The 24016-nt window shown below is 54.9% G+C and overlaps 10 protein-coding genes across 10 annotated transcripts; 3 read left to right on the top strand and 7 right to left on the bottom strand.

The window, feature by feature from the left end:
- Nucleotides 1–558: 558 nt before the first annotated feature.
- On the bottom strand, nt 559–2253 carry F5Z01DRAFT_631120 (cytochrome P450; the record flags this gene model as incomplete). Its single annotated transcript, XM_046261766.1, has 3 exons — nt 559–1311; nt 1351–1801; nt 1901–2253. The coding sequence occupies 3 exons, from the start codon at nt 2251–2253 to the stop codon at nt 559–561; spliced, it is 1557 nt and encodes a 518-aa protein (XP_046113691.1).
- A 207-nt stretch (nt 2254–2460) lies between these two features.
- Nucleotides 2461–3945, bottom strand: F5Z01DRAFT_467033 (uncharacterized protein). Its single transcript, XM_046259969.1, has one exon. It carries the CDS (start codon nt 3596–3598, stop codon nt 2669–2671), a length of 930 nt encoding a protein of 309 aa, XP_046113690.1. The 5' UTR covers nt 3599–3945; the 3' UTR covers nt 2461–2668.
- On the top strand, nt 3834–6069 carry F5Z01DRAFT_467016 (fungal trichothecene efflux pump). Its single transcript, XM_046259967.1, has 4 exons — nt 3834–4238; nt 4291–5084; nt 5137–5291; nt 5352–6069. The coding sequence occupies exons 1-4, from the start codon at nt 4068–4070 to the stop codon at nt 6029–6031; spliced, it is 1800 nt and encodes a 599-aa protein (XP_046113689.1). The 5' UTR covers nt 3834–4067; the 3' UTR covers nt 6032–6069.
- F5Z01DRAFT_467021 (uncharacterized protein) lies at nt 5888–6820 on the bottom strand. Its single transcript, XM_046259968.1, has 2 exons — nt 6686–6820; nt 5888–6616 (listed from the first exon to the last, which is right to left on the bottom strand). Exons 1-2 carry the CDS (start codon nt 6724–6726, stop codon nt 6175–6177), a joined length of 483 nt encoding a protein of 160 aa, XP_046113688.1. The 5' UTR covers nt 6727–6820; the 3' UTR covers nt 5888–6174.
- Nucleotides 6821–9547: 2727 nt separating this feature from the next.
- Nucleotides 9548–12263, top strand: F5Z01DRAFT_715473 (creatine transporter). Its single transcript, XM_046266518.1, has 3 exons — nt 9548–10805; nt 11265–11707; nt 11765–12263. Exons 1-3 carry the CDS (start codon nt 9659–9661, stop codon nt 12197–12199), a joined length of 2025 nt encoding a protein of 674 aa, XP_046113687.1. The 5' UTR covers nt 9548–9658; the 3' UTR covers nt 12200–12263.
- Nucleotides 12264–12607: 344 nt separating this feature from the next.
- F5Z01DRAFT_696927 (Alpha/Beta hydrolase protein) lies at nt 12608–14142 on the top strand. Its single transcript, XM_046266297.1, has one exon. It carries the CDS (start codon nt 12682–12684, stop codon nt 14092–14094), a length of 1413 nt encoding a protein of 470 aa, XP_046113686.1. The 5' UTR covers nt 12608–12681; the 3' UTR covers nt 14095–14142.
- On the bottom strand, nt 14068–16039 carry F5Z01DRAFT_668303 (uncharacterized protein). Its single transcript, XM_046264339.1, has 4 exons — nt 15594–16039; nt 15208–15522; nt 14857–15158; nt 14068–14806 (listed from the first exon to the last, which is right to left on the bottom strand). The coding sequence occupies exons 1-4, from the start codon at nt 15806–15808 to the stop codon at nt 14190–14192; spliced, it is 1449 nt and encodes a 482-aa protein (XP_046113685.1). The 5' UTR covers nt 15809–16039; the 3' UTR covers nt 14068–14189.
- A 240-nt stretch (nt 16040–16279) lies between these two features.
- On the bottom strand, nt 16280–18250 carry F5Z01DRAFT_466910 (cytochrome P450). Its single transcript, XM_046259965.1, has 3 exons — nt 17650–18250; nt 17351–17583; nt 16280–17300 (listed from the first exon to the last, which is right to left on the bottom strand). Exons 1-3 carry the CDS (start codon nt 17958–17960, stop codon nt 16297–16299), a joined length of 1548 nt encoding a protein of 515 aa, XP_046113684.1. The 5' UTR covers nt 17961–18250; the 3' UTR covers nt 16280–16296.
- Nucleotides 18251–18448: 198 nt separating this feature from the next.
- Nucleotides 18449–20589, bottom strand: F5Z01DRAFT_466926 (amidase signature domain-containing protein). Its single transcript, XM_046259966.1, has 2 exons — nt 20169–20589; nt 18449–20107 (listed from the first exon to the last, which is right to left on the bottom strand). The coding sequence occupies exons 1-2, from the start codon at nt 20450–20452 to the stop codon at nt 18640–18642; spliced, it is 1752 nt and encodes a 583-aa protein (XP_046113683.1). The 5' UTR covers nt 20453–20589; the 3' UTR covers nt 18449–18639.
- A 604-nt stretch (nt 20590–21193) lies between these two features.
- F5Z01DRAFT_668290 (uncharacterized protein) lies at nt 21194–22874 on the bottom strand. Its single transcript, XM_046264338.1, has 4 exons — nt 22524–22874; nt 21866–22374; nt 21739–21812; nt 21194–21681 (listed from the first exon to the last, which is right to left on the bottom strand). Exons 1-4 carry the CDS (start codon nt 22737–22739, stop codon nt 21257–21259), a joined length of 1224 nt encoding a protein of 407 aa, XP_046113682.1. The 5' UTR covers nt 22740–22874; the 3' UTR covers nt 21194–21256.
- Between the last annotated feature and the right edge of the window lie 1142 nt (nt 22875–24016).

Raw genomic sequence — 24016 nt, 5'->3', positions numbered from 1 at the left:
CCGTAGGATTTGCACCAAAGCTAGCTGGATTTAAACGACATGCAGACTTAGCGCCTTTAGCGTCAACGCATAACTTTTGAACTCGTCCTCCGTAGCAATGCGCTCAAACCATTCGCGCAGATAGTGAGCACTAGCCATCAAGATGGCCGTGATTGGCTTCTGATATTGTCACGGTCCTCGCTCAGACACGGCATGGTGGTGCTTCGCTCCCCTTGAACCACAAACGCAGACGAAAAATGCAGTCGACCGTGCCCACGTTTGGCCTTATCAACGGCAAGTGGAGACTAATGGAGTGGCCAAAACAACCTTGTTCACAAACTAAACTATCTTTAAGGTGCTGGGTCCTTGGTAAATTACCTCGTGGAGCCCATAAGACCCCACAGCCTAGCGAGAGCCCGCCCCAGGCGAGGACAGGCTCTTATCACGTAATTGGTATGCAGTACGGAGTACTGTTCAACAGTTCAACGCCCTGACGACGCGACTTTCACGCTACTATTCTGGCTTGATGTTTAGACAGCATCATGGACTGATTGGGTCTCTAGAGGATGGTTGTCACTATCATTTGTCCCGTCTCTGAAATCGTGCCTTGACGCCAGTCATGATCGACAAAAAGTACGATGGCATCTCCTCCTCCGCTGGCGCCTGAACACATATCTCAAACTCCCTGAGCAGAACCACAGCCATCTTCCACACCATCATCTCGGCCAGGTGTCTCCCGGGGCAGGACCTGGCACCGCCACCCCATCCCAGGCTGTACATGTCCATTGTCTTTGCGCGCTGCTCATCACCTAGCCATCTGCTAGGCTCGAAAGTCGCCGGATCTGGTCCGCACACGTCCGGATTCCGATGCAGGGCAATGGGGTTGCATCCGACCGTCGTCCCGGCCGGGATATCGTAGCCATGCAGGCGGGCCCCCGAGCCTGGGACGACGCGTGGTAGCGCCATGGACACCACGGGGTACAGGCGTCTTGATTCCTTGAGGACGGCGTGCAAGATGGGTGTCTTGTCCGCCTGGTCGTACGAGGGGTACCTGTTCAGCTGACGCAGCTCATCCGCCAGCTGCTGCTGTACCTCTGGGTGCTCGCCCAGGGCCGTCATCAGGGACGTCAATGTCGACGCCATGGTCTCGTGCCCGGCCCCAAAGTTGGTCATAATCATCTTGCGCAGGTACGCCTCTGTAAACTCGGGTCGGTCTTGATGGAGCTGCACAAGATCGGCTGCGAGATCTGTGCGCGCGTCCTTTTGCCCCTGCTTCATCACCTTGATCCTCTGCCCAATCTTTTGGCCCACAGCCTGCCTCCTGTCAGTTTTCTCCTAGTCAAGGAGCTTCGACGAACCATGGGTACTCACTGGGAAGAAGGGCCGGAATTTGGGTGGCGCGTCAAAGTTGATGCCCCAGATCCTACTGAACGCCCGCCCAACCGGCATGGACAGAGACTCGAGCTTGGGGACTAGGGGAAACAAGCCCAGGACGGATTTGCGCCTCCACGCATTGTAGGCATGGACGCTCGTTCCTCGATCGCTCTCCTTCTCCAACATGCCCGGCGACCATGACACGACCACGGCACCGAGGCACTCGACGACGAGGAGGTGCATCCACTCCTTGAGGTCGATTTCGTTGCCGTGCAGCGAGCGAAGCTTCTTGACCACGCGTTTCATGACCACGTCCACGCTCCCCTCGTGGCGAAGCACATTGTTAGGTCGGTAGACTGGCCCAATCAGCCGACGCTGGAGACGGTATCGCTTCATGTCTCCCTCGGAGAGCAGATCGAGCTCGTCTGGCCAGGTCACCTGGAGGTGCCTGTCAACCTGAAGCGGACGGATGAGGGCTGTTGCGACTGTTCGCCATCAGCATGTGTGAGGACCAGGCGCAGAAGCCACACAGGCAAGGCTCGACTACTTACGGTAAAACTCTGACTTCTCAAAGCCACTCCCACTGCTGTAGATTGTCCTAAACGCCTCCTTGCTGTTGAACCAGATCTCATTGGGCCCTACCCTCACAGCTGGCCCGTAGCGCCCATGCAGCGTCTTTCCCAGCTCCGCCACACGGCCATTCTTCACGTGCCATGCGAGCCAGATGTTGGACAGTGACGCCGCCCATGGGCCGGGGACTCTGGCCAAGGGGTGAAGGAATGCATTGTACACGCATAATAGGAGAATCCAGGTGCCGAGAAGGATCGCGACCGCGAGAATTGCCCTCGTGGTACCGCCAAGGATCCAGAGCAGAGCGTCGATTGCCGGTAGAGTTGTCATGATGGTCGCAAAGCGAAGCGGCAGCGATGCGCATGGCAGAGTCTCATTGTTCGATAAGGACCAAAGGTGAGCATGTCCAGCGCCCTGAATTGTGGCCTTGGGTGATGTCAATGCTTCAATGTTCCAAGATGGCGATGATCATGGTGAGTTCAAAGCGGGGCGAACGCTGATGGAGGAAATTTCTTATCATTAGGAAGTCACACGCGAACCAGCGCGACACCAATTTTGATCATTCACCATTAAAATCTGCCAGCACCAGACGACGCAGCCTTGCGACGACGCGCGCTTCACTACCGTGAACTCCCACTAGCGGAACTGTCCACCTCGCATGATCAATTTAAAGTCACAACTAGCGACTGCTCGACACCAACATGAAGTCACATTCAGAGTGGACTTGAGTCTATTCATCTACTGATCAGGTCGCTATGGGCGGAGGAAGCCTGTGCTTTGTCATCCTGCCCCAGTCCTCAATTGGCGTCAGCTTGACCGGCAGCTCCTCCAAGACAGGGCCCATGTCGATCTTGAAGGGCTTCTCAGGCGACTCGTTGTAGTGCGTGTAGGCTTTGTGCATCTGCGCCACGAGCTGGTCGGCGTCAATGTTCGACCTCTGCTTCATGGCCACGCTGATCTTGTCGCAAAAGTCGTCCACCGTCTGGTGCTCATACCCAATCGGCCTCTCCCACGCGCGCGACAGCTTGGCGGCCAACTCGTGCAGGTGCACCGTCTCCGGGCCACCAACGGCAATGTTGCGTCCAGCAAGGTCGGGGCGGTCAATGGCCGCGACCATGAGCTGCGCAATGTCGTGATGGCAGATCCAGGACACCTCGAGCTCTGGCTTGTGGCAGTAGACAATGGTCTGGCGCTCGGCGATTGGGGGGTACGCCCAGCCTTCGAGGAGATTGTCTAGAAAGACCACTGGCTGGATGGAGATGACGGGGAGGCCCTGGTCCCGCAGGATGTTTCGAATGTCGATTCGATCGTCTTGCGCCTCGATACCGCGCTTTTCCTCGGGCACCGGCATGCTCGTGTTGAAAACCACCAGGCGGACGGACGACGACTTCTTGGCAGCCTGGGCGATGGCTCGCGCAGCATCCAGGATGGGCTCCGTCGGCTGGAAGGACGTAGACGGCAGGTTGAGGAATATCACTTCGGCTGTGGCGCAGACATTGTCGAGGGCCGCCTGATCAGCAAAGTCGGCGGCACATGTCTCGATGGGCTTGCCGTCAATCTCTATCGGCTTGGGGTTGCGGCCAACAGCGACGGGATCATGACCAGTCCGTGCGAGTACAGCGACCTGCGCTGCGCCTTGGACTCCTGTGGCACCGAATACGACTACTCGTGTCATGGTGAGAGGCTGGTGTTTGGTGGTAGGATGCCTACATACGCTTAGCTTCTTAAAGCGGCCATCGGACACTTATCAGCGACTGCCATTGAAAGCAGTGCTCTATCGAGGCGGCAATCAATTTCCGCTGGATATCCTATTGTCCTGGCGCTCTCAATGAGAATGAAAAAGCAGTCGGGAAACCTTATGCGAGCTGAGCTTCTCCGCACTCAACATCCGCCCCCCGGATCGGCGCTTCCCCAGACTGGGCGGCATCTAGCCAAGATGAGAGCTATTCAAGAAGTTTAAAACGTGGGGTAAAGGGGAAACCTGTATCGAAGAGCTATCATAGTGGCCCGGGTCTCAACAGCCGCTGGCAGAGCGTATTCTAATTGAGAAGCTTAAAGACCGCCGATCGCTAGGGTAACATCAAATTCAAGTCGGTCAGACGAGCTTCCTCATCAGCATCTTCCTGCCGACGAAGAATCTGAACATGGCTGTACCGGTTCATGGCTCTCGCGTCTCTGACGCTGATGATATCCGAGACATGTCCAAAACCGCCCACCACGAAGAGGTTGAGAATGCCCACGCAGTATACACGCCCACGGGCGAGGAGGATCCCAATGACGGCAAACTGACAAAGGAGGTCATCTTGGCCTACATTGTGCGTTTATCAGCATCTTTGCCCGAATTTTGACGGTGGCTAACGGTAGCAGGCCATGTGCGGACAGATCAACGCCTACATCATGTCCATGCTGATACCAGCAACCACCCTCCCCATGATCAACGCCGAGCTTGGACCAGACCCGAATTCGACCTGGATCACCTTGAACTGGACTTTTGGCGCCTCCATGATCGTCTCGATTGGTGGCCGTCTGTCGGACATTTTTGGTCGACGGTACTTTATGATGACGGGCGCCATCATCTCCATCTGCGGCGCGCTTGTGGGTGCCAACGGGCGCTCCATCAACATGATGATTGCCTCTGGCGCTCTCTTTGGTGTCGGCTCTGGGTTCCAAGAGCTTTGCTACGCCTGCGTCCAGGAGCTCGTGCCGAATCGATATCGCATAGCCGCTGTGGGTGGCTTGGACGTCAGCCTGGCCATCGCCTTCTCCAGTCCCGTCATCAGCTACGCCTTCATTGCATACCAGGACATTGGATGGCGAGGCGCCTACTGGTATCTTTTCTCGTTCCACTGCATGGCGTTCATTCTCCTCTTCCTTTTCTACACGCCCCCGGACTTTGAGACGAAGCACCGTGCAGATGGCAAGACCAAGTGGCAGCTGGTCAAGCAGATGGACTGGGTCGGCGTCTTGCTCTTCCTGAGCGGTGGCGCACTGTTTCTCATTGGAGTGAACTTTGGCGGTCGAACGTATCCGTGGACGCACCCAGGAACACTGGCGCCCATCATCATTGGCGGATGCTGCTTCATTGCTGTCGGCTTCTGGTGCTCGTACGCCAAGCTGGAGTATCCGCTCTTCCCACCCAAGCTCTTCAGGAAGGTTCGCGAGTAAGTCTTGACGGTGTGACACCCTCGATGTCTATTTCGCTGACATGAAAAGGTTCGACATGGTCATTGTGGTTTGTTTTGTAGGTGGAATGCTCTACTACAGCATGAACGTTCTCTGGCCTCGTCAGTCGCAGGCGTTTTTCATCCCCGAGGACGATATAATCATGCGTGGCGTGTACGCCATGATCTTTTCGTGTGGCACATGGAGTACGTCGCGTCGCCACTCCCTTCTTACTTGTCCTGCCTGATGCTGACCCGTTTACGCAGCGGCTGGCCTCGTAGTGGTCTTCGTCTGCTCGCGCCTCCATCACGAGAAGTGGCAGCTGGTCGGGTTTACTGTTGCGCAGACAGCTCTGATCGGGTCCATGGCATCTGTGGGTGCCAACGACGAGGCGCAGGCCATTGCCACGGTCGTGCTGGCTGCCACCACCATCACGCCGCCGCAACTGCTGTCTTTTACCATGTTGTCGTTCGGCCTGGAGGACCAGAGCGACCTGGGCGTCGCTGTCGGCCTCGCCGGCACATTCCGACTGTTTGGTGGTGCCGTTGCGACGGCCATTTATACGGCCATTTACTCCAACCGCTTCAACGAGGTCCTCCCGTCGACCATGACGGATGCGATTGAGAATGCGGGCGTCGAGTACTCGGACAGTCTTCTCCAACAGCTCATCACCGCAGCGGCAACCAACACCCGAGCAGCGTATGAAGCAGTCGCCGGCTCATCACCCGCACTCGTCCGCGAGGCGGAGAATGCTGCGCGCCAGGCCTATGTCCAGGGTTTCAGGCTGGTTTACCTCATTGCCATTGCGTTTGGCGTCCTGGCTATCACCGCAGCGGCCTGCACCGTCAGTACGGACAGGCGCAAGAAGAACAACGAGAGGGCTGTCATTACAATGACCGAGGCGAAGAAGAGGGATCATATGCTGCAAGACAAGACGGCTGCTTGAGTTTGGGCGGGGGAAATTGCAACTTTCCAGTGCAAATGGTAATTCGAAATCGCTATGATATGGTATCTTCAATAATTACCGTCCCCGTCTCGCTACTCCGTGCAAAGTCACCTTGCTTACCCCGACCCGATGGGGATCTTCGGTCATTTCTGGACTTGGTTCGCCGTGACCTGCAGTTCCTTGCCGTACTTTTGCATGGCGAGCTCCTTGTCGCACTTGAGGCAATACCAGTGCGTCTTCTCCCACCAGTGCCTGCGGTTGGGCAGAGGCCACCAGAACACATTCATAAACTTGGTCTTGCCCTCGCTGCGGCCCTGTACCCGTGTCTGCGTGTCCCGGTTGCATTGAGGGCAGTGTACCCACTGCGGCCTGACGTCGAGCTTCTCGAGGGGAACGATGTTCTTGCCGGCTGGCTCTGGACCAGACACGCCATTGGGGGCATCGTTGAGGGTGGCGGCGGTCGCATCGCTGGGTGTATCTTGGGGAGGATCGAGAGCGGGATCCTGAGGGACGACGCTCTGCGGTTCTTGGGCCCGAGGCCTTTCAGTGAAGCCCTGGCCAGGGACGTAGCCTGGTGGCCAGTCGCTGCGCGGTTGGTTAGCTGCCTTGTGGCATGATGAAAGACACCAATGGGTGGGGTTGGGGGAAGCTCACCCTTCCTGAGGAGGAGCCGCGCCAGTATCGACTTTGGACATGATCGTAGGCCAACTGTTCCACGTAGAGACCTTCTGGTTGCAGTAGATTGGAGTGAACTTTCGTCAGACCACGGGGGCACATGACTGATCTTAAATGCCCGTTCTCTACACGCATGTTTGCCGACTCGACCCTACCATTGGCGATCTACGCTCGTGAAGCTGGACTATGCGAATGACGTCTATTGCTTCCTTCGCCTTGTGGGGGCCAGGAACGGATTCACCACTCACGAGGTACGGGAACCGATCTAAGGGATCAGCTATTGGATTGTGCGTATAGGCATCGGCATGATTGGCGGATGGGCAAATAAGCTCAGCATGCCGCTGGGTAAGCATTCGAGGCGGAGCCAGTCAGCCCAATTGCGATGAAAACATGAACGAAGGACTGGAGACAGCGTCCTCGCGACACTTGGAGCGAACGAGCAGCCAGTCGCCGAGGCTGCCTGCGGAACGAGAAGACCAATGAGATGCTGGCCTTGTGAACAACGAAGTCGACATGGCAAATGAAAGGGCCGCAACGTGAAGAAACCGTTTTAGATTGGCCCAAAATATTTATTTATATTGTCGGAAACGGGAACACCAACGACGATTTTCCCCAGCAATAAAGCTATGAAATTAGTAAAAGTCCTATATGTGGCTAACACCTCGATTCTATCCTAGCTTTCATTCGTCTAGAACAAGCTTTTCTTTTTTTCACAACGTGTTACAACCCGCGCATTGCGACGCCATACGCTCGTGATGTCCACCGCCCCCGGGTAGGCAGGTGCAGGTGCGGCAACTTGCTTGTACTCGAACGACAACAGCAACAGCGAGGAGAAGGAGAATTGTCGTCCTTCATCTCAGTGCTTAATATTTTTACTCGCTTCAGCCAATACAATCTCGGGCCAAATCGACGAACATTGACTCGAACATCAAACGACAGCACTCAATCACACATCGAATGCAGGCAGGGGGAAGCGACACGCTCTTGGGGGTTGAACTTTGCGACCAACATCAGCCAGCCGGCCGCGGCGCGTCTCACTGAGCCGACTGCAGCAGCACTTCTTTCAAAGTCCAGTCGGTTTCTTGCAGGGTGCAGACGCTGCACATTCCAACAAAGGTGCCTAAGCGTCCGTGAGAGGTAACGGCAGCAGAATGCATCGGCACCAATTCGCGGTCTGCGCCAGACGGCATGTCACTCTCACGTTTGCGGGTGCTTGTGGTGGGAGCGAGGCCTTTCGATGCATCGATGATTGAGCGCGCGCAAGACTCAAGTCACTCAGCAGCCTCGCCGTCCAACAAACAATCGGACCAGGCTGGCTTTATCGACTTTAATAAAATTAGTCATTGCTAGGGGCCTGCATACCCGTCAGATCCCTGCAATGGGTGCCTGCTGCCAACTGGCACACTGCACGCGACACGGGTACACTGAAGGAACCGACAGAACACGATCCCGACACTTTGTCAACATGAACTGCCACGATTCATCTTTCGACGCAAAATTCGAACCGTCATTATGCGGGCGTACAATCAGCTCGCCATTGCTGTGGGACGACATGTCAATTTGGAGCGGGAACGAACAATCCGTGGCCTTTGAACCGATGCTGCAGCAGATGCATGTGCCCAGAAACACCTGCCAGAATGGCGACAGCAGGACGTACGCCTTCACCGGAGCCAAGACTACTTGAACGTGTCCCTGCGGACCACGTACGTGTACGTACCCCTGCTGTGCTGCCCAAGAGACGGAAATCATCGCTTTATCTCGGTCTTCCTGCAGGCCCAAGCTTCGAAAGCTTCCTCGCCTTAAGTTAGGAACGACGCAGGTTGGCAGCACCCTCCGCGTGGCACTGCCTCAAGCTGTCAAGCACACTGGATGTCAATGGGACTGAGGTTTTGGATGCACGTATCGTTGCCCGAGGGAAGCCGAGTCAGTACCGTCGCAGGCTACAAGAATGGGCAGGACTGGACCCAAGCCATCTGGTACGAGACCGTTTAGAAAAGCGCGAGGCCCGCCGTCTTCACCACAGATGCAACAATAAGCGACAGCAAGCGAGCAGCGCATACAATGAACCGCAGGCAGGATGACTTAGTCGCCAACGCCAAGAGATTGCTTATCGAACAAGTGGGCATGCACAGTAAAATAAAGGCCAACACACTTATTTCGATGCAATTTTGGAACGCAGGGCTCGCATGCGCGGCTGGGGTCACAAGCGCTCCGCCATCAACTTTAACACACATGCTTATTTCGACCTGCCTCTTTCGTCCGAGCTAGCGAGGAAGCGCATGCAAAGAAGCAACAGAAGGCTAGGAGCTGAGAGGGACGGACATGTAAAGGGGGGACTAAGACTTGTTCAGAAAGCTTGGCTTTATCTTATGTGGGTGGCGGCCGAAGCTTGGCTTGCGGGGGTGGACCCGTTTCCAGTCAATAAGGTTGACGGCGCCTATCCAGCGTGACTACCAAGGCCGCGTCTGAGCCGCAGCCAAGGCGATAGAACATGTCCGAAGCCAGTGATAGGCTTGTCTGGAACTTCTCTCGCTGGTCCTCACCCCAGGGTCTGCAAAGGTGCCAAAGGATCCTCCTCCCCCAGACCACACTCGGTCACGCTCGAGACTGTCTGCCAAGCTTCGGGGGCCGATGAATGAGGCTTGGTATTGATAACAATTTGGTCATGCAGTTGCCACCTTCCACATCTATCAGGGGCGAGCTGGGTGACTGGCTTGAACCCGCTGGCATCTGACTGATGGGGGTGTTTTGTTGGCGCAGAAGCGCGGGTGCTTAAAGTCAAGGCACTCCCGCAGCACAAGCCCCATCTTCCTCCTCCGAGTCCCTGATTGCCCGGTTCCTCTCTTTTCTGTCATCGGTCTGCGCAAAAAATTACGAGAGTTCTGTCCAGTGTTTGTTAGTTACCCTTCAAGGCAGGCCTCTTACTATAATCGTCGTTCAACGTCAGTCATTATGGCTGAACAAGCCCCCAAGGCAAGCTTTGGCAGGCAAGTCTGGCTCATGGTGGCGCCAGACGCCGGCAAAGACGACGATGGCCGCGACAACTTCAACTCACGAGGTCAATATGTCCTTTGCGCCATTGGTGGTGCAGTCGGTCTCGGCAATCTGCTTCGCTTCCCCTCGGTCGTCTTCAACAACCACGGTCTCCAATTCTTCATCCCCTACTTCATCGCCCTATTCTTTATCGGTATCCCCATCCTGACACTCGAGGTCGTCATTGGACAAGCCTACCGTGCGGGCTGTGTCGGCGCGTGGAACAGCGTCAGCCATCGCGCCAAGGGCGTTGGTCTGTCCATGGTGTTCAACGGATATACTGTCGTGACCTACTACGTGGCCATCTTGGCGTGGGCTATGGTTTACTTCCGCCACTCCTTCACGAGCCCGCTGCCATGGTCCGATATGAACGCACCCGATTTCTTCCTGAACAATGTTGTCAAGAACCCGGCGCCCATTGGCGACAAGACCAAAGAGATGATCTCCTACCCCGGCACTGGCGTCGTCGGTGAGACGCTCGGATGGGCCATTTTCACTTGGTTCATCTGCTGGATGTGTACATTCAAGGGTGTTGGCCTGACTGGACGCGCCATCTACGTGACCATGGCACTGCCCCTGGTCATGATCGCCCTGCTGGCTATTCGGTCCCTGTCCTTGCCCAATGCCTCGGATGGCTTCAGGCTCTATTTGGGTGTTTGGCGCACCGAATCCATCAGTGGTGCCCAAGTCTGGCAGGACTCCTTTGGACAAATGTTCTTCTCCATCGGTGTCGGTTTCGGATACTTCGTCTCGTACGCCTCATACGCCTCCAAGCACTCTAACGCCGTCCAGGATGCCTTCATCATTGCCCTGAGTAACTCGGCTATCGAAATCGTCTCTGCGCTGGCGGTCATGGGTGTTGTTGGATTCCTGGGCCTGAAGCCTTCGGAAGAGGAGCGTCTCTCCACCTTCAGCTCTGGGTTCTTCACCTACCCGACCGCTCTCGCCGAGATGCCTGGTTCCAACTTCTTCTCCGTCATCTTTTTCCTTACACTGTGGCTTCTCGGTGTCACATGTGTCTTCGCACTTTTTGAAGTTATGACGACCATGGTCTGCGACTCTGATTGTGTAATGGTTACGCCTAACCGTTGCGCCATGGGCAAAAGATCAGGCATTGATCGAATGACGAGCGATCAATACAGGCGTAATAGCTGCTTATAGGGGGTTACGAGGGACTAGGTCGTAACATTAGCTCCCCTCCTCTAAGAGGTCGTCCCGACCTCCTAGGCTCTCCACGCACTAGCCTCGCTAGCGCGATCCTAGTAGCTACTAACCCCTAAGGCGTTCCGCAATAGTTATGCCTAAGCTATTCGCGCGGAGCCTTATTAGTAGCGGGGCTCGAACAATAGACCTCGAATAATAGGCCCCTACTTAACCGGGCTACTAGCTCTTTTCGATTAAATTATAACGGTTACGCTTAACCGTTGCGCTATGGGCAAAAGATCAGGCATTGATCGAATGACGAGCGATCAATACAGGCGTAATAGCTGCTTATAGGGGGTTACGAGGGACTAGGTCGTAACAGATTGGGGCAAGAAGTGGCCTCGCTGGTCCATTGTCAGCATTATTGCCGTCGTGTCGTTCTTAATCTCCATCATTTACACTAGCGAGGTGGGCTTTAACCTGTTGGATGCTGTCGACACGTTTGTGAACGACATTGCCCTGTTCTTCACCGTCTTCACCGAGTGTTTCTTCGTGACCACCATCTACCGATGGAGGGATCCTGTGGATCAGATTGGTCCCATTGGATACTGGACCTACAATGGCGGTTACGTCCTCTCCAACTTCGTTGGCCTGCTCGTTGGCCACCTTGTCAGTCCCTCTGCAGGTGCTGGTGCAGGTTTTGGTCTCTTCATCGTCAGCGTCATCGCCAGTGTGCTGCTCAGCAGGACGCCCACCGTCGGAGCTCCTCGCTTTTTCGCCAAGAACGCTTTCCTGAGCCGCTTCTGGTACGCCGCCTTCTACTGTGTAAGTTGTCACCGCTACCGCTCAAGATGGATCGTAAGCTAATGTCTCTCGCAACAGGGCAACCAATTCCGCCGCGACATCAACCACGCTGTCCTCACAGGCAAGAACTGGAAGCTCCACTGGGCATGGCCTGTCCTCCTCAAATACATCACAGGACCCGCTGTCCTCCTGGTCTGGACGTTTGCGTACCCCAAGTTCATCAACAACAATCACTACAATGACCCGCCCTTCCTGTACTCCTTCATCATCATGCACCTGGTCGTCATCTTCATCGTCACGTTCTTCATATTCCCCAGATGGTTGAACTTCCTTATTCCGGAGACCAGGAGGAATGATGGCAAGTTTTCGGTCATGCCTCAGGTTGCCATTGGCGAGACCCCTATCATCTCGCGCAACGACGAGGAGGGCTTCGAAGACAGGAGCAGCGTCAGTGGCGGCGTGACTGGCGTGCACAACTCTGGCATGACCCAGGAGAAGAGCGCGGCGTACTGAATGGCCTGTCATGCTCGGACGACTGCAACGTTTGTTCACGAGTCTAACATCCATAGGATTGAACCGTATCTTAGCATATTGTATGCATCAATAGGATATTACTTTGGAAATTGGCCCAATCTCACTCGTGCACCTTTCTCTCTGCTCGTGAGCCACAGCTTCTGACGCTGCCCTCTGAGTGATTGTCGCGCACTTGATCCCTCCAGGGACCATGCCAACCACGGAGACCAGATCGCTGTTGCTGCGTTCTCTACAACAATACTGTTTTTCAACGAGATCATTTCTGATATTAGTAAGCTTCTCATTCGCTGCGTTAGACGAGTAATATGTCCGTGTGAGGCACAGCGCGGAGAAGAGGGGGCCGCCTGCATCTCACATTCTTGCTTAAGTCTGAGGTCCAGAAATGAACATAAGCGACAATGGATACTTGAAACAACTCAAAGGCCATGTGGGACTTCCTAGAAGATTGATATGTCCACGTTATGTCGACCCTGAACTCAACTTTGACCGCTTTGGCCCGACGAGCCTACGGGTATGTCTTATCTTTGGGCGGTTGGATCCGGACAGTCTCTGCCTTGGCCTTCAGAAGGGGTGCCTGCAACGAGCAGCAAATGTCTCTCATAGCGACAGATACCATCCGTCTCTTACAGGACGGCGACTGGGCTGGTTTGCGCGGCCGTTTTGCTCTGCCTTTGCGACTACTCCTGACCGAGACCGCGCTGAGGAAAGGATGGCAGGTGATCACTGCCACGACCGGTCCGATCGAGCGGGTTGGGCGACCCTCCATCAAAACAACAATGTTCTTGCCCACTGCCAAGATTCCGGTGTACTTTGCCCGAGCTAACTTGGCCGTGGTCCTTCGGATGTGGCCCTCAGGCCGGCTCCTTGGCCTCCAGGTCAGCCCACTCCTGGCAGCGGGCTTCGGGGTCGCCTGGCAATGTCCTCCATATACAGAGGATGGGTATGCAAGAGAGACAGACATTGAGCTAGGGTCGAAGTTGGAAGTCCCGGGGATATTTTGCCTACCGAAGCACACTGGTCCCCATGCTTGTGTCGTCTTTTTGGCAGGCTCAGGACCCTGTGACCGAGACTCGAGCGTCGGCTCTCTGAAACCCTTCAAAGATCTGGCGCTGGGTCTTGCGCAGAAAGGCATTGCATCCATACGATTCGACAAAGTCACGTTGAGACACGGCCAAAAGTTCAGGAACAGATCGTCTTTCACAATAGCCGACGAATACTTCGACCAAGCCAATGCTGCTCTCAACTATGCGTCTCAACATCCAGAGATTGAATCAGGCCGGATCTTCTTACTCGGCCACAGTCTCGGTGCCACCGTTGTTCCACACCTGGCCCAAGTTGACAACCGAATCCGCGGGATCGTTCTTCTGGCACCACCCAGCGAGACCATGTACAAATCCTACGCCCGACAACTTCGGTACTTTGCTTCACTGGACAGTGATTTAGTCGAATCCACACAAGAGCTCATTGCGGAGGCCGAGAAGAAATCAGACGCCGCGGACAGACTCGGCCCAGATTCAACTACCGCTCCTCGCGACCTCCCGTTCGGTCTGCCTGCCTGTTATTGGAACAGTTGTCGTGAGCTTGACCCCATCGGCACTTGCCAGGCAATGGACAAGCCGATCTTATTGCTGCAAGGCTCTCGTGATTATCAAGTGACAGTGGAGGATGATTTCACGGTCTGGAAGAGGGAGCTTCGTTCCAAGCAAGACGTGGTGCTGAGCGTGCTTGAAGGCCTTGATCATTGCTTCGTTCGAGGAGAGGGTCTATCGGTTCCCGCGGACTACGATAACGCAGGAAACATGGATGCAACCGCTATTGAAAACATCAGAAAGTGGATCGTGAGTACGTGTGGTGGTTCGCAAAGCGGTACATAAATTTGAGCTCTCTGCATGCATCACGTCAAGTGGTTCTCAGGCCGTGGAGGACTGTCCCCAAAACTGGTACTACTGTATCGTATTTGATGGCGCCGTCACTTTGAATTATGCCCGCGATCATACCTCAGCATTGCTTGCAAGAGGACTGCAGCACCCAAGGCGCAGTCTTCATCGCTCGTCCACTCCTCCGGGTGATGGCTGATTCCACCTTTGCTTGGCACAAAGATCATGGCCGTGGGAACGTGCTTACTTGTGTTGACGCTGTCGTGCCCAGCGCCGCTCGTCATATCTCGAAATAATTCGCTGCTTCCTAGGACTCCCGCTGCTGACGTCCGGACTGCGTTGATACATCCTTGGTCGAAATGAACAGCCGGAGAATGGTAGTCTGTGGCCCATGTGACTTCCATCGGCAAGGTTCCTGCGGAGGGCGGCGTGCAGCCCTCAACATCACGCCCCTGGGCAATAGCAGCGAAATCACGCTTCAGTTTCTGCTCGACCTCCGTTACGATAGCATCAGACTTTGAGCGTATGTCGAGAGAGAAACGAACATGGCTCGGAATGACGTTGACACTCCCTGGCTGAAGCGTCAAGATGCCAGTAGAAGCCAGCGCCCCCGAGTTGTTTGCGACAACGTTTGAGTGGTTTATCATGCGGGCTGCCACCAGAAGGGCATCTCCTCTTGCGTCCATTGGAGTGGTGCCAGTGTGTGCGGCTAAGGTGAACGTCAGTCTACCATCTCGATCGGGCAGTGTGCAAGCCTACCTCTGCCCTTGACCACGACGGTGAACCATTTGTAGGCTTGAGCGCCATTCACGACACCGATCTTCTGTTGATTGTTCTCAAGGATGGGGCCTTGCTCAATGTGCAGCTCAAAATGAGCAGCCATCGGCGTTGCTTCAGGCGTTGCAGGCCTGGGACCCAGATAACCTATCCTTTCGAGCTCGGATCTCACCGTTGAGCCGCTGCCGCCGACATCTTGCGACGCATAGGCTTTCTCTAGTGGAACGACGCCCGCCCAGACACCCGAGGAAATCATAGTGATCGGGAAACGAGCCCCCTCTTCGCTGGGCACAGGGTGTTAATTCAGCAACGGCTTGTCCTTTGCTAGCTTACCTAGTCCAATTGACGAGCCCGATGGGATGGTCGGTCTGAATATCGTTCTCCTGTAGAACCCGCAAGCCCTCAAGTCCGGCCATGACTCCGAGAATCCCATCATAGCGCCCACCAGTTGGCTGCGTATCCAAATGAGACCCAGCGTAAATAGGTGGGAGATCTGGATTGGTGCCGGGGCGGACCGCGAAAATGTTACCCATCTCGTCTACCGTCACATTGCATCCAAGACTCTTGGCTTCCTCGACGAACCAGTCTCGGACCGCCTTGTCTGCGTCTGTGAGCGCGAGACGTTTCATGCCCGTGTCAATGACAGCGCTGAGAAATGTCAGCGTGGCGGATGGGAACTGGTGCCAGCAATTGAGGGCCGCACAGCCGACGGGACTCACCTTCCCCATCGTTCGCCTTGGCCCCATTGGCATGTGTCGTGTAGCTGCTGCATCATTCGGTCTCGTCTCACTTTGAGAGTGGCGATGTGGTCCTCCGTCATGCTTGATGTGTGTAGGGCGGATGTAATCGTCGCACATGGCATCGCACGTGGATATTGCCATGCTTTCCGTGAGAAGAGCCCGAATCGGCCAGCGATTCGCTTTGTGCGCAGCATTTCGGAGTGCTTTTCTAGAAATATCCGCGTTCACCCAGAGCACCGTGGCTCACTTGAGACTCCAACTTGCGGTTGAAGAATGAGGAGTGAGGAGTGAGGATGGGGGAGGGAGGATGGGGAAGATGCAAGCAGAATTCAAGTGACGTCAGTAGATGCAGCTCCACGATACTGAGATCAAGTGAACATCCGCATGATTGTTTTTGACGATGGCATGGTGTACTTGTCATGACTTCGCAGCAGAGCATGTTTGAAGGCACAAAACAAAATATCAAGTGAAGTCAAAGACTGACAGAGGATGATATCGCACGTCTTCCTGGCCACCTTAGTCACGTCCTTTTGGCCACAGCACTACGGTCAACCAAACCCATGGACAAGAATGAAACGAAGGTACCCTGATGGCACGAGTAATGATGCACGCTTTCCGTTCAAGTCTGTTGCTAAAGTAAAGCCATGACGACCGATGGGCACTGAGCATACTTATACAGCAGTCAAGAACCACCCTTTCGACGCCTTTGGATCCGAACATTGAGTCCTGTTGGCTTCCTCAAAAAGCCCTCGCGGGTCTCCATCACTTCCTGCTCGAGGAACACATCATACCTCTTGATCCATGTGGCTGCAATCAGCTTCATCTGGATCTCAGCCAAGTTCCTCCCGACGCAGGATCGCGGGCCATGACTGAAGGGGATGAAAGCCTTCTTCATCTCAGCCGTCGGGTTTTCCCACCGGCTCGGGTTGAACTGATCCGCATCTTCTCCCCAGATCGACTTGTCATGATGGACCGTGTACGTGGGTACACTCAAGACTGACCCAGGACCATAGTGGCGCCCCCGGATCGTAACACCTGCTGAGTTCGGGGGGACTTCTCTCGGGAGGCCTATGCCGGAGGTTGAATGGTGACGAAGTGTTTCGCTAATGACCTGCTCCAGGTACGGAAGGCTCTTGACCTGCTCGTACATGGGGACGTCCACGTCGTCTGGGACAGCTGCATCAAGCTCCTGTTGAAGCTTGGCCAAGACACCCTCTGTCTTGACCACGTGGTATAGCAGCGCGCATGATGAGTTGGACGTCGTGTCGCTGCCCGCGATCAACTGCGTCAGCGCCTCCGCTGTCAGTTCCTCGCGCCCCAGTGGCTGTCCATCTTCATCCTTGCCCTGCACAAGTCGCGCAAGCAGGTCTTGGCGACTAATGTCGGGAGGATTCTCGAGTCTGTCAGAGACGCGAGCGATGGCGATACCAGCCAGGCGCTCTACAGCCTCAAGGCCTTTGGAGAAGAACGGGTCCGGCAGGTAGCGTGCATACGGCTTGAGGAAGGGCATGATGCCAAGGGTTGCCGAGACCTCGCCACGACGGTTGATGATCTCGACGGCGGGAGCGTACAGTGGTGGGCTTGTGGGGGTCGTCCTGATCTCCGCAATGTCGGCGCCAGAGGTGAGCATTCCAAATGGTTTTCCGAATGCCAAGTCAGCTATCGTGTCAAATGCGAGATAATTGACTGTGCTTCGGGTCAGTGTCAGGAGAGGCCGTGAGTGGAAGCCAACGTACACCATGACAGGCAATCGAGCCGAGCCGAGTGCTGACTGTGGGGCGATAGCTTGATCAGCTTGTCCCATTGCCTGACAAACTCTTCCAAGTTCTGTCGAAGATATGGCTCGAACTCTGTCACGGACTTGGGCGCAAAGATGTGCGAGACGAGCTTCCTCTTGCGCGTATGCTCAGCGCGGTCCCTAGTGTTGAAGAGGCCGCGACGGATGGACACAAATGCGTCGTAGAAATCACTATAGTTATAATCAGACAAGCCGGCCTTGACATTGATCCGTTAGACACGTGCGATGGCCACTCACGATTTGAGGAAGCCATTGCCATGACCATAAATGGTGTTGATTGCATCTGCGTCTGCGATGCTGACATGGTTCGGCGCGATGCGAACCACCGGACCCAGTTTCCGGTGCATGTCATGCACGATGGCAAATCTCTTCCCTCTCCTGCACACCGACAGCAGCCAGATGTTTGAGAAGGCGGCCGTGGGAGGTCCAGGGATCCCTCTTAGGTGTGCATTGTCGGTGAGGTATGGTGTCACATAGTACACCGTAACCAGCACGACAATCGCGACGACGGCCACCCATGGCGTCGAGAGGGTAGTCAAAATGGACATGGTGCGATTGTCATTCCTGTCAATCAGTCTTGCCGAGCGTTGTCGCTGATATTCCTGTGTCGCTTGATAAGTAACGCAGTGGACGACGTGGTGAAGGACGCCTTTTATTTCTGCGTCGCGGACTTTGCGGGAATCGCGGCCCTCGACGCGTCCAATCGCCACGGGCTATGCCATCCCCGCCCACCTCCACATCTTGTCCTGTGCGTGCTGTTTCTACGCAGACGTACGGACTATCGAACAACCAGGCACTGATCTGGAGTCCTGGATGTTCCCCGCGTCTCCCCTCCCCCACCTCCATGTTGGAGGACGGATGACTGCGTAGTGGCCATGGCGGAGCGAGAAATAAACCTGGGGACCCGGGAGGTCGCAGACGGCTTTCTTCCCCACTGTGTGGAAGCTGCTAAGATTCGGCAAATCGAGTCGGCTGTGCCCGCCATGGATTCGGCAATTCGCAACGGGTTATTTTGGCGTAGTCGTTGGTACATGTTAAGCATGATATTGGCTTGCGTTTACGTATAAATAATCAATTCTTGCTATGGAGTGCCCTCCAGATGACGTACATGTGTATATGAATGACGTTCTGGGTCTGCATATAGGGTGTGAGCAAATATCAAAGGAACCCATGAAGTATGAGCAAAGTTACAATAGCCATCTTAGTGGGCTGGCTGGCTGGCTTGGATCAGAAAGGCACGGGAATGTTGCGCTCGAGGTACCCGAGCCACTTGGGCAGCCTACGCTTTGAAGGCGCATCAGTCGATCGTTGCAAGTCCTCGATGGCACTGGCCCACTTCACCAGCTTGTCCTCCGCCCAGGCTGTTTGCATGATGCCGAGGCCAAAGGGCATGCCTGAATCAGCTGAGTAACCACCTGGAATCGTGATGACGGGGTAGCCAGCCTGTGCTGCGATCTGTGGTGCCTGTGCAACCTGTGGTGGCACGAGCAGCCCCGAGAGCTGCTTTCCGTTGTAGGAGAGGGCGTCGTCAATACCCTGGCGGCAGGAGGTCTGGCAAAAATTCAACGCTTGCCAGTATGTCTCGTTCCGCTCGCCATTTGTCGCTAGAGACGCGAGGAAGCCGTCCTGGCCTGACGCAAAGGCGGGAATACCCTTGCCATCTGCGTATGGAAAGCCGCCCTCTGAACCATCAAAGTCTTCATTGTACTGAACAATGTCGGCTAGGTTCTTGACGTTTGTGTTGTTCACCTCCGACAAGTACGTTTCAACGTTACGGTAGAAGTCGACCTTGATGTAGGTGTACTCGGATTCGTTTGGGTAGCCGCGCGTGGTGCCATAGTCCCAGTTCCAGCCATCGGGCGAGACCAAGATTTCATAGTTGGTGATTTCCGTGCCGTTGATAATGGTGGCACCAGCAGACTTGATGAGATCCAAGAGGTCGAGGAGTTGGCTCTTCATGTCGTCGTCGGCATAGACCCAGAAGCTCTCCCAGGGCAAGCCAAAGACAGCATCCTTCAGAGCTGTCTTGTTCGTCAGATAGGGCGCATAGCCGCAGGGAGGCGTCTTTCCCTTCTGTGCCAGAGTGTAGTTGTCGCGCTTGTCGACTCCGTAGATGGCGTCGAGTACAAGAGTGGCGTCCGTGACGGTGCGAGCAAGTACACCAACTGAGTCTTGGTGCTCGCTCTCCGGGATGACACCGGCTCTTGATGTCAGGCCAACCGTGGGTTTCAAGCCGACGAGAGCATTCCTGTTGGCCGGGTTGATGACACTGCCGTCGGTCTCGGTGCCAAGTGAGAAGGCTATCGCGTTGGCCGCGACGCCAACAGCCGAGCCGGACGAGCTGCCGCCAGGGTTCACGGTGAAGTTGTACGAGCTTCGGACCTGGCCTCCTCGAGCTGAGTACCCCTCGGAGTAGTCGTTGCTGCGCATGTCCGCCCACTCACTCAGAGTCGCCTTGGCAAACAGAACAGCGCCGCTGTCGCGCAGCTTCTTCACGACGTGTGCATCGCGGGGAACAATGTTGCCAAGAATCGTCCAGCTACCGGCGGTGGTTTCCATGCTGTCCTTGCTGCCAATGTTGTCCTTGACGGTGAAGGGAATGCCGTGCAAGGGGCCACGAACGTTGCCTTTCTTGCGCTCCGCATCACGCTGCGCGGCAATGGCGAACACATCAGGGTTCACCTGGAGGACAGAACTGGCGGGAGAAAGACATCAGCGGTTGCCAGGCTACAGTTAGGGTGTCAATGCGCACTCACTTGATATACTCTTGCGTCTGATATGTCCTCGTGAGGTAGCAGGCAACTAACTCGACTGACGTGAGCTGGCCATCCTCCAAGGCCTGTCGCATGTCGTTAATCGTAGCCTCCTCGAGTTTGAACCCAACACAGTCCGCCATGGGGAACAAGCCCTCCGTGCCAGCATTCTCTTGAAGCGGGAGCAGGTTCGGGTTGAAGGAGAAGGGAGGATTTGGATCACGCCCGGCGCCCAGCGCTTGAAGCGCGAGTCCCTGAAGCGCGAGCAGTGACAACTTCCAAGACATGTTGGCTTGCGACAGGTGATTGTCGAGCGGGCTGATGCGGGGGATCGTGGAAGCTTATTAATAGGCAAATGGCACTGTGAGTCTGTGAAACGTGGGACAAGACGTGTTTGCTGTGAATCAGATTATCTGCAACCAAAGGTCCAAAACTTGTTTCTGCACGTGTACAAATCAATCAGCTGGTCCCTGCCGCAGCCTGCACACGTGGAGGCCAGTCCGCCAAGGGACGAAAAATGTCTCTCTGGAACTCGTGAGACGGCTCACTCAGGTGGTAGGTACTAGGTAGGTAGATAATTTCCTGTTGTTAGTCATTAGTTACGGCGGCGTAGGTATGTAGCTGATCGTAGCTCTACCTGAAGCTCGCGTGGAGCCCTTTTGCAGAAGACAGAAACCCCATGTCGATCGCCGCTGTAGGGAGCCTAAAGGCAATGTCTCATTGGGCAGCAGAACCCTGAGTGTGGCAGTGACACACGGCTGAGTCTCCGGAATTAATACATTGGCGTGCGCGATGCATCCGGTTCTGCCGAGAGCCGGCTAGCAAATCTAGACCTTGGTCCCCAGACCGCGTACAGTACGGACATGGAATGATCAATAATGCAATGGAATGCGGAATGTGGGAGCAAGCCAAGCAAAACGTTCAGCTGTCAGTGCACGACAGGGGTTTTGGTGGCTTGGCTTCATTCATGTTGCTGATGAATGCTCGCAGTTCACCGTGAGTAACTCTGTAGGTGGGCGCGCCATGCACAACAATCAAATTCTTTCCAGCCGAGAAGCACCGTAGACATTTACTACGACACGCGGACAATTCTAACTAGTGGAACTAGACGCTTGTGATGCGGCATGCGCATTCGATTCCCGGCGAGCAGAGACCTCTTTCACCTGGAAGTCAACGTGTATCAAGATGCCATTGACACTGTTATCGCTCTGGTCGTCACCGAACTTGTTCCGGGTTCGAAAATTCCCAAACCCTTGCGCCGATGCCTCGTGTTCGTTCTCGCGCAAGTGATCCTGTCTGCCATCGTACGCCGAGCGCAAGTTGAGAGAATGCAGGGCTATGTCGCCTCGCTGACTAGTAGACTGATCGCCGTATCTCGAGTGGCCCTTGGTGTCGTCTTCGCTAAGGATGTTCCGGCGAAGAACGAACTTGTCGATGAAAGGTTTGACTCCAGGTACGGAGAGGGCAACGAGAGTGGCGCCGATTTCGGTGACCTCGATGGCGAGCATTGGATCGTCTGTTGCGAGTGTTAGTGTCTCAACCTCGATCAGGAGTTTTCAGAATAATCACGTACAAGCCCAGGACATGTCCACATTCCATTGCCCCTCAATAACAAAGACGAGCCGAGTGACGGATATCCCAATGACACTGCCTGCTGTCAGCATCGACCGAGCAACCCCTGATCTTGGAAAGAAACTCACAGAATTCCCGGGAGAAGAATCCCACCCAGCTGGATCTTCTTCTTGCGCGAGATGTTGAGCATCCTGATCATGAGGACAGGAATACCAAAGAGAAACAGATCGCAGGCCAGGGAGACGGCCGAGTTCACGCTGTACACGAGACCCCACTGCAAGCATCTGTACTTGTCGTAGTCTGGCTGGAAAGTATAAGGCCAGAGGCCTGTGACGGGTATGCAGTGGAGGATGATCAGGAAGAGCTGTGAAATATAGCCGATAATCATGATCGCAAAGACAATCTTGATGGCTAGCAAAAATCGCGGGTTGACCGAGCACAGCCGATGGTAGAACGCCAAGCCAGAAAGCCGGCAGAGCAGCAACGAAGTCGTGTAGAGGATGTGCGCGACAAAATCGAGGACTTCCGTCCTCTGTATGGTTGGCATATCGAGGACATATTGTATGTAGTCAAAATGTCGACCGGACCCCAACCGGATCAATTTGATGCACAACCCAACAAAGGGAATAAATAACACCTGTTACACGTCACATTGACGGTTAGCCAATGTTCGCAACCACGATAAGAAAAGACACCGTCGGCAGTCAACGTTGGGAGATGATCCCTAACACGCGTGTACTCGACCGCGACGGAAGTATATCATATTAAGGAGGAGGGCTATATTACCCAAGAGGCCACAGTCAGACAATCATCGAGACCGAATCGATGGAGGAGGAAGGCTCGCGAGAAGAGTCGAACGGCAACGACACAACTGGCGAAAATGGTGACAAAGATGATGCCAACAATGGCAGACGCGTCTTTGCTTTGATTCAGATACTGGGCTGTGATTCCGGGAGGAACCCTCCCGTCGGCAATCGCTTGAGTAACCAAGGGGTCAGACATTCTGGCTGTGAAGAGGATAATGTAACATGGCGGCAGCCGTCAAATATGGTGCTTCATTGAGGGATGTGGCCACATGCCGGGACACAAGCCAAGAGTCGTAGATATATCTTTTAAGAAACCCAATGCCGACGCGGGTGTCGTCAGGTGCCTACTGATGAGAGGCCTCTAGATTCTGTCCTTTCGAGACTTTCACTAATAATACCTTACCGGTGCCTGCCGTCCTTACGCTCGAAATGGGCCCACCTCCCGCATTGTGTGTCAACTTTGTGGTGGTGGTGGCCACCATCAGCTGGGAGCCCTTGGTTCAGCTTTGCGGTATTAAGACAAAGTGTTACACATAGTCCCTAGGGAGCCCGAGAAAGTTCCGACCCTGGAGGCTGGTGCATTCTTTCCTATCCGAGCATGAGTGTGCTGCTCAATCCGGGTGGAGCGTGGAGGATCACAATCGTTTTTGGTTTTGACTTTTGCGAGGGGTGAATACATAGCTCACAGTCCACCGCTGCACTTACTGTGCCTTTATTAGTGCAGGTCAAGTCTTCCAGACCGACCCATCAATAAGGCCGTCGAGACTCTAGACCCGCGGCGCTGCATCCTCGTTACTCTGTCCGTCCATGTATGTTCCAGTCGTCTGGGTACCGCCTGGTGTCAAACGACTACGTACTACGTATGCGACGTAACCAACAACCCAAAAGGGTGTTCAAGTACACGGGCTGCATTAGCCGCACTTTAGCAGATAGTGTAGAGCCAATCAACGAAGCCAATTCCTCTGATCTCTCGCTAGCGCGCACTTCACGCCCGTGGGCCGTAGCCCAATACGTACGCAGTGCACCCGTCGGGCGTTGTCAAATTACTCCGTATTGCGCGCTCTGCCGAGGAATAATAATTAGAGTTTGCTCACCCGATCTGACGACCCTCGAAGCCGACAACTCACACGATACATGGCTATCATGACAACGAGCGCCGCACATGGTAAACATTGCGCGTGCTGCGGCTGGTCTTCTGGGGCCGTAGGGAGCACGGATCTGAGTTGGCGAACAAAGGCACTGCATGTGGTTTTTTTTTTGTCTTTTTTGCACAATAATGATCATACCCGACGCAAGGCAATCTCGGATTCTGCAGCGCTCTGCCAGGGGGGCCGAGAGTTGACGCTAGCGCTGTAGATCTTTGATGTGTGCCTCACGATGGCGTTACCTAGGTCTCGGAAGATATGAAAGGGGTCAATGCAAGACGGCTCATTCTCAATGGTACCATATGTGCGGCTTATTAATTCCAAAATT

Source organism: Emericellopsis atlantica, assembly GCF_019669845.1.
Source record: "Emericellopsis atlantica unplaced genomic scaffold F5Z01scaffold_51, whole genome shotgun sequence".
Lineage (NCBI taxonomy): Eukaryota > Fungi > Ascomycota > Sordariomycetes > Hypocreales > Bionectriaceae > Emericellopsis > Emericellopsis atlantica.
This window is presented reverse-complemented; position numbering and strand designations above follow the sequence as displayed.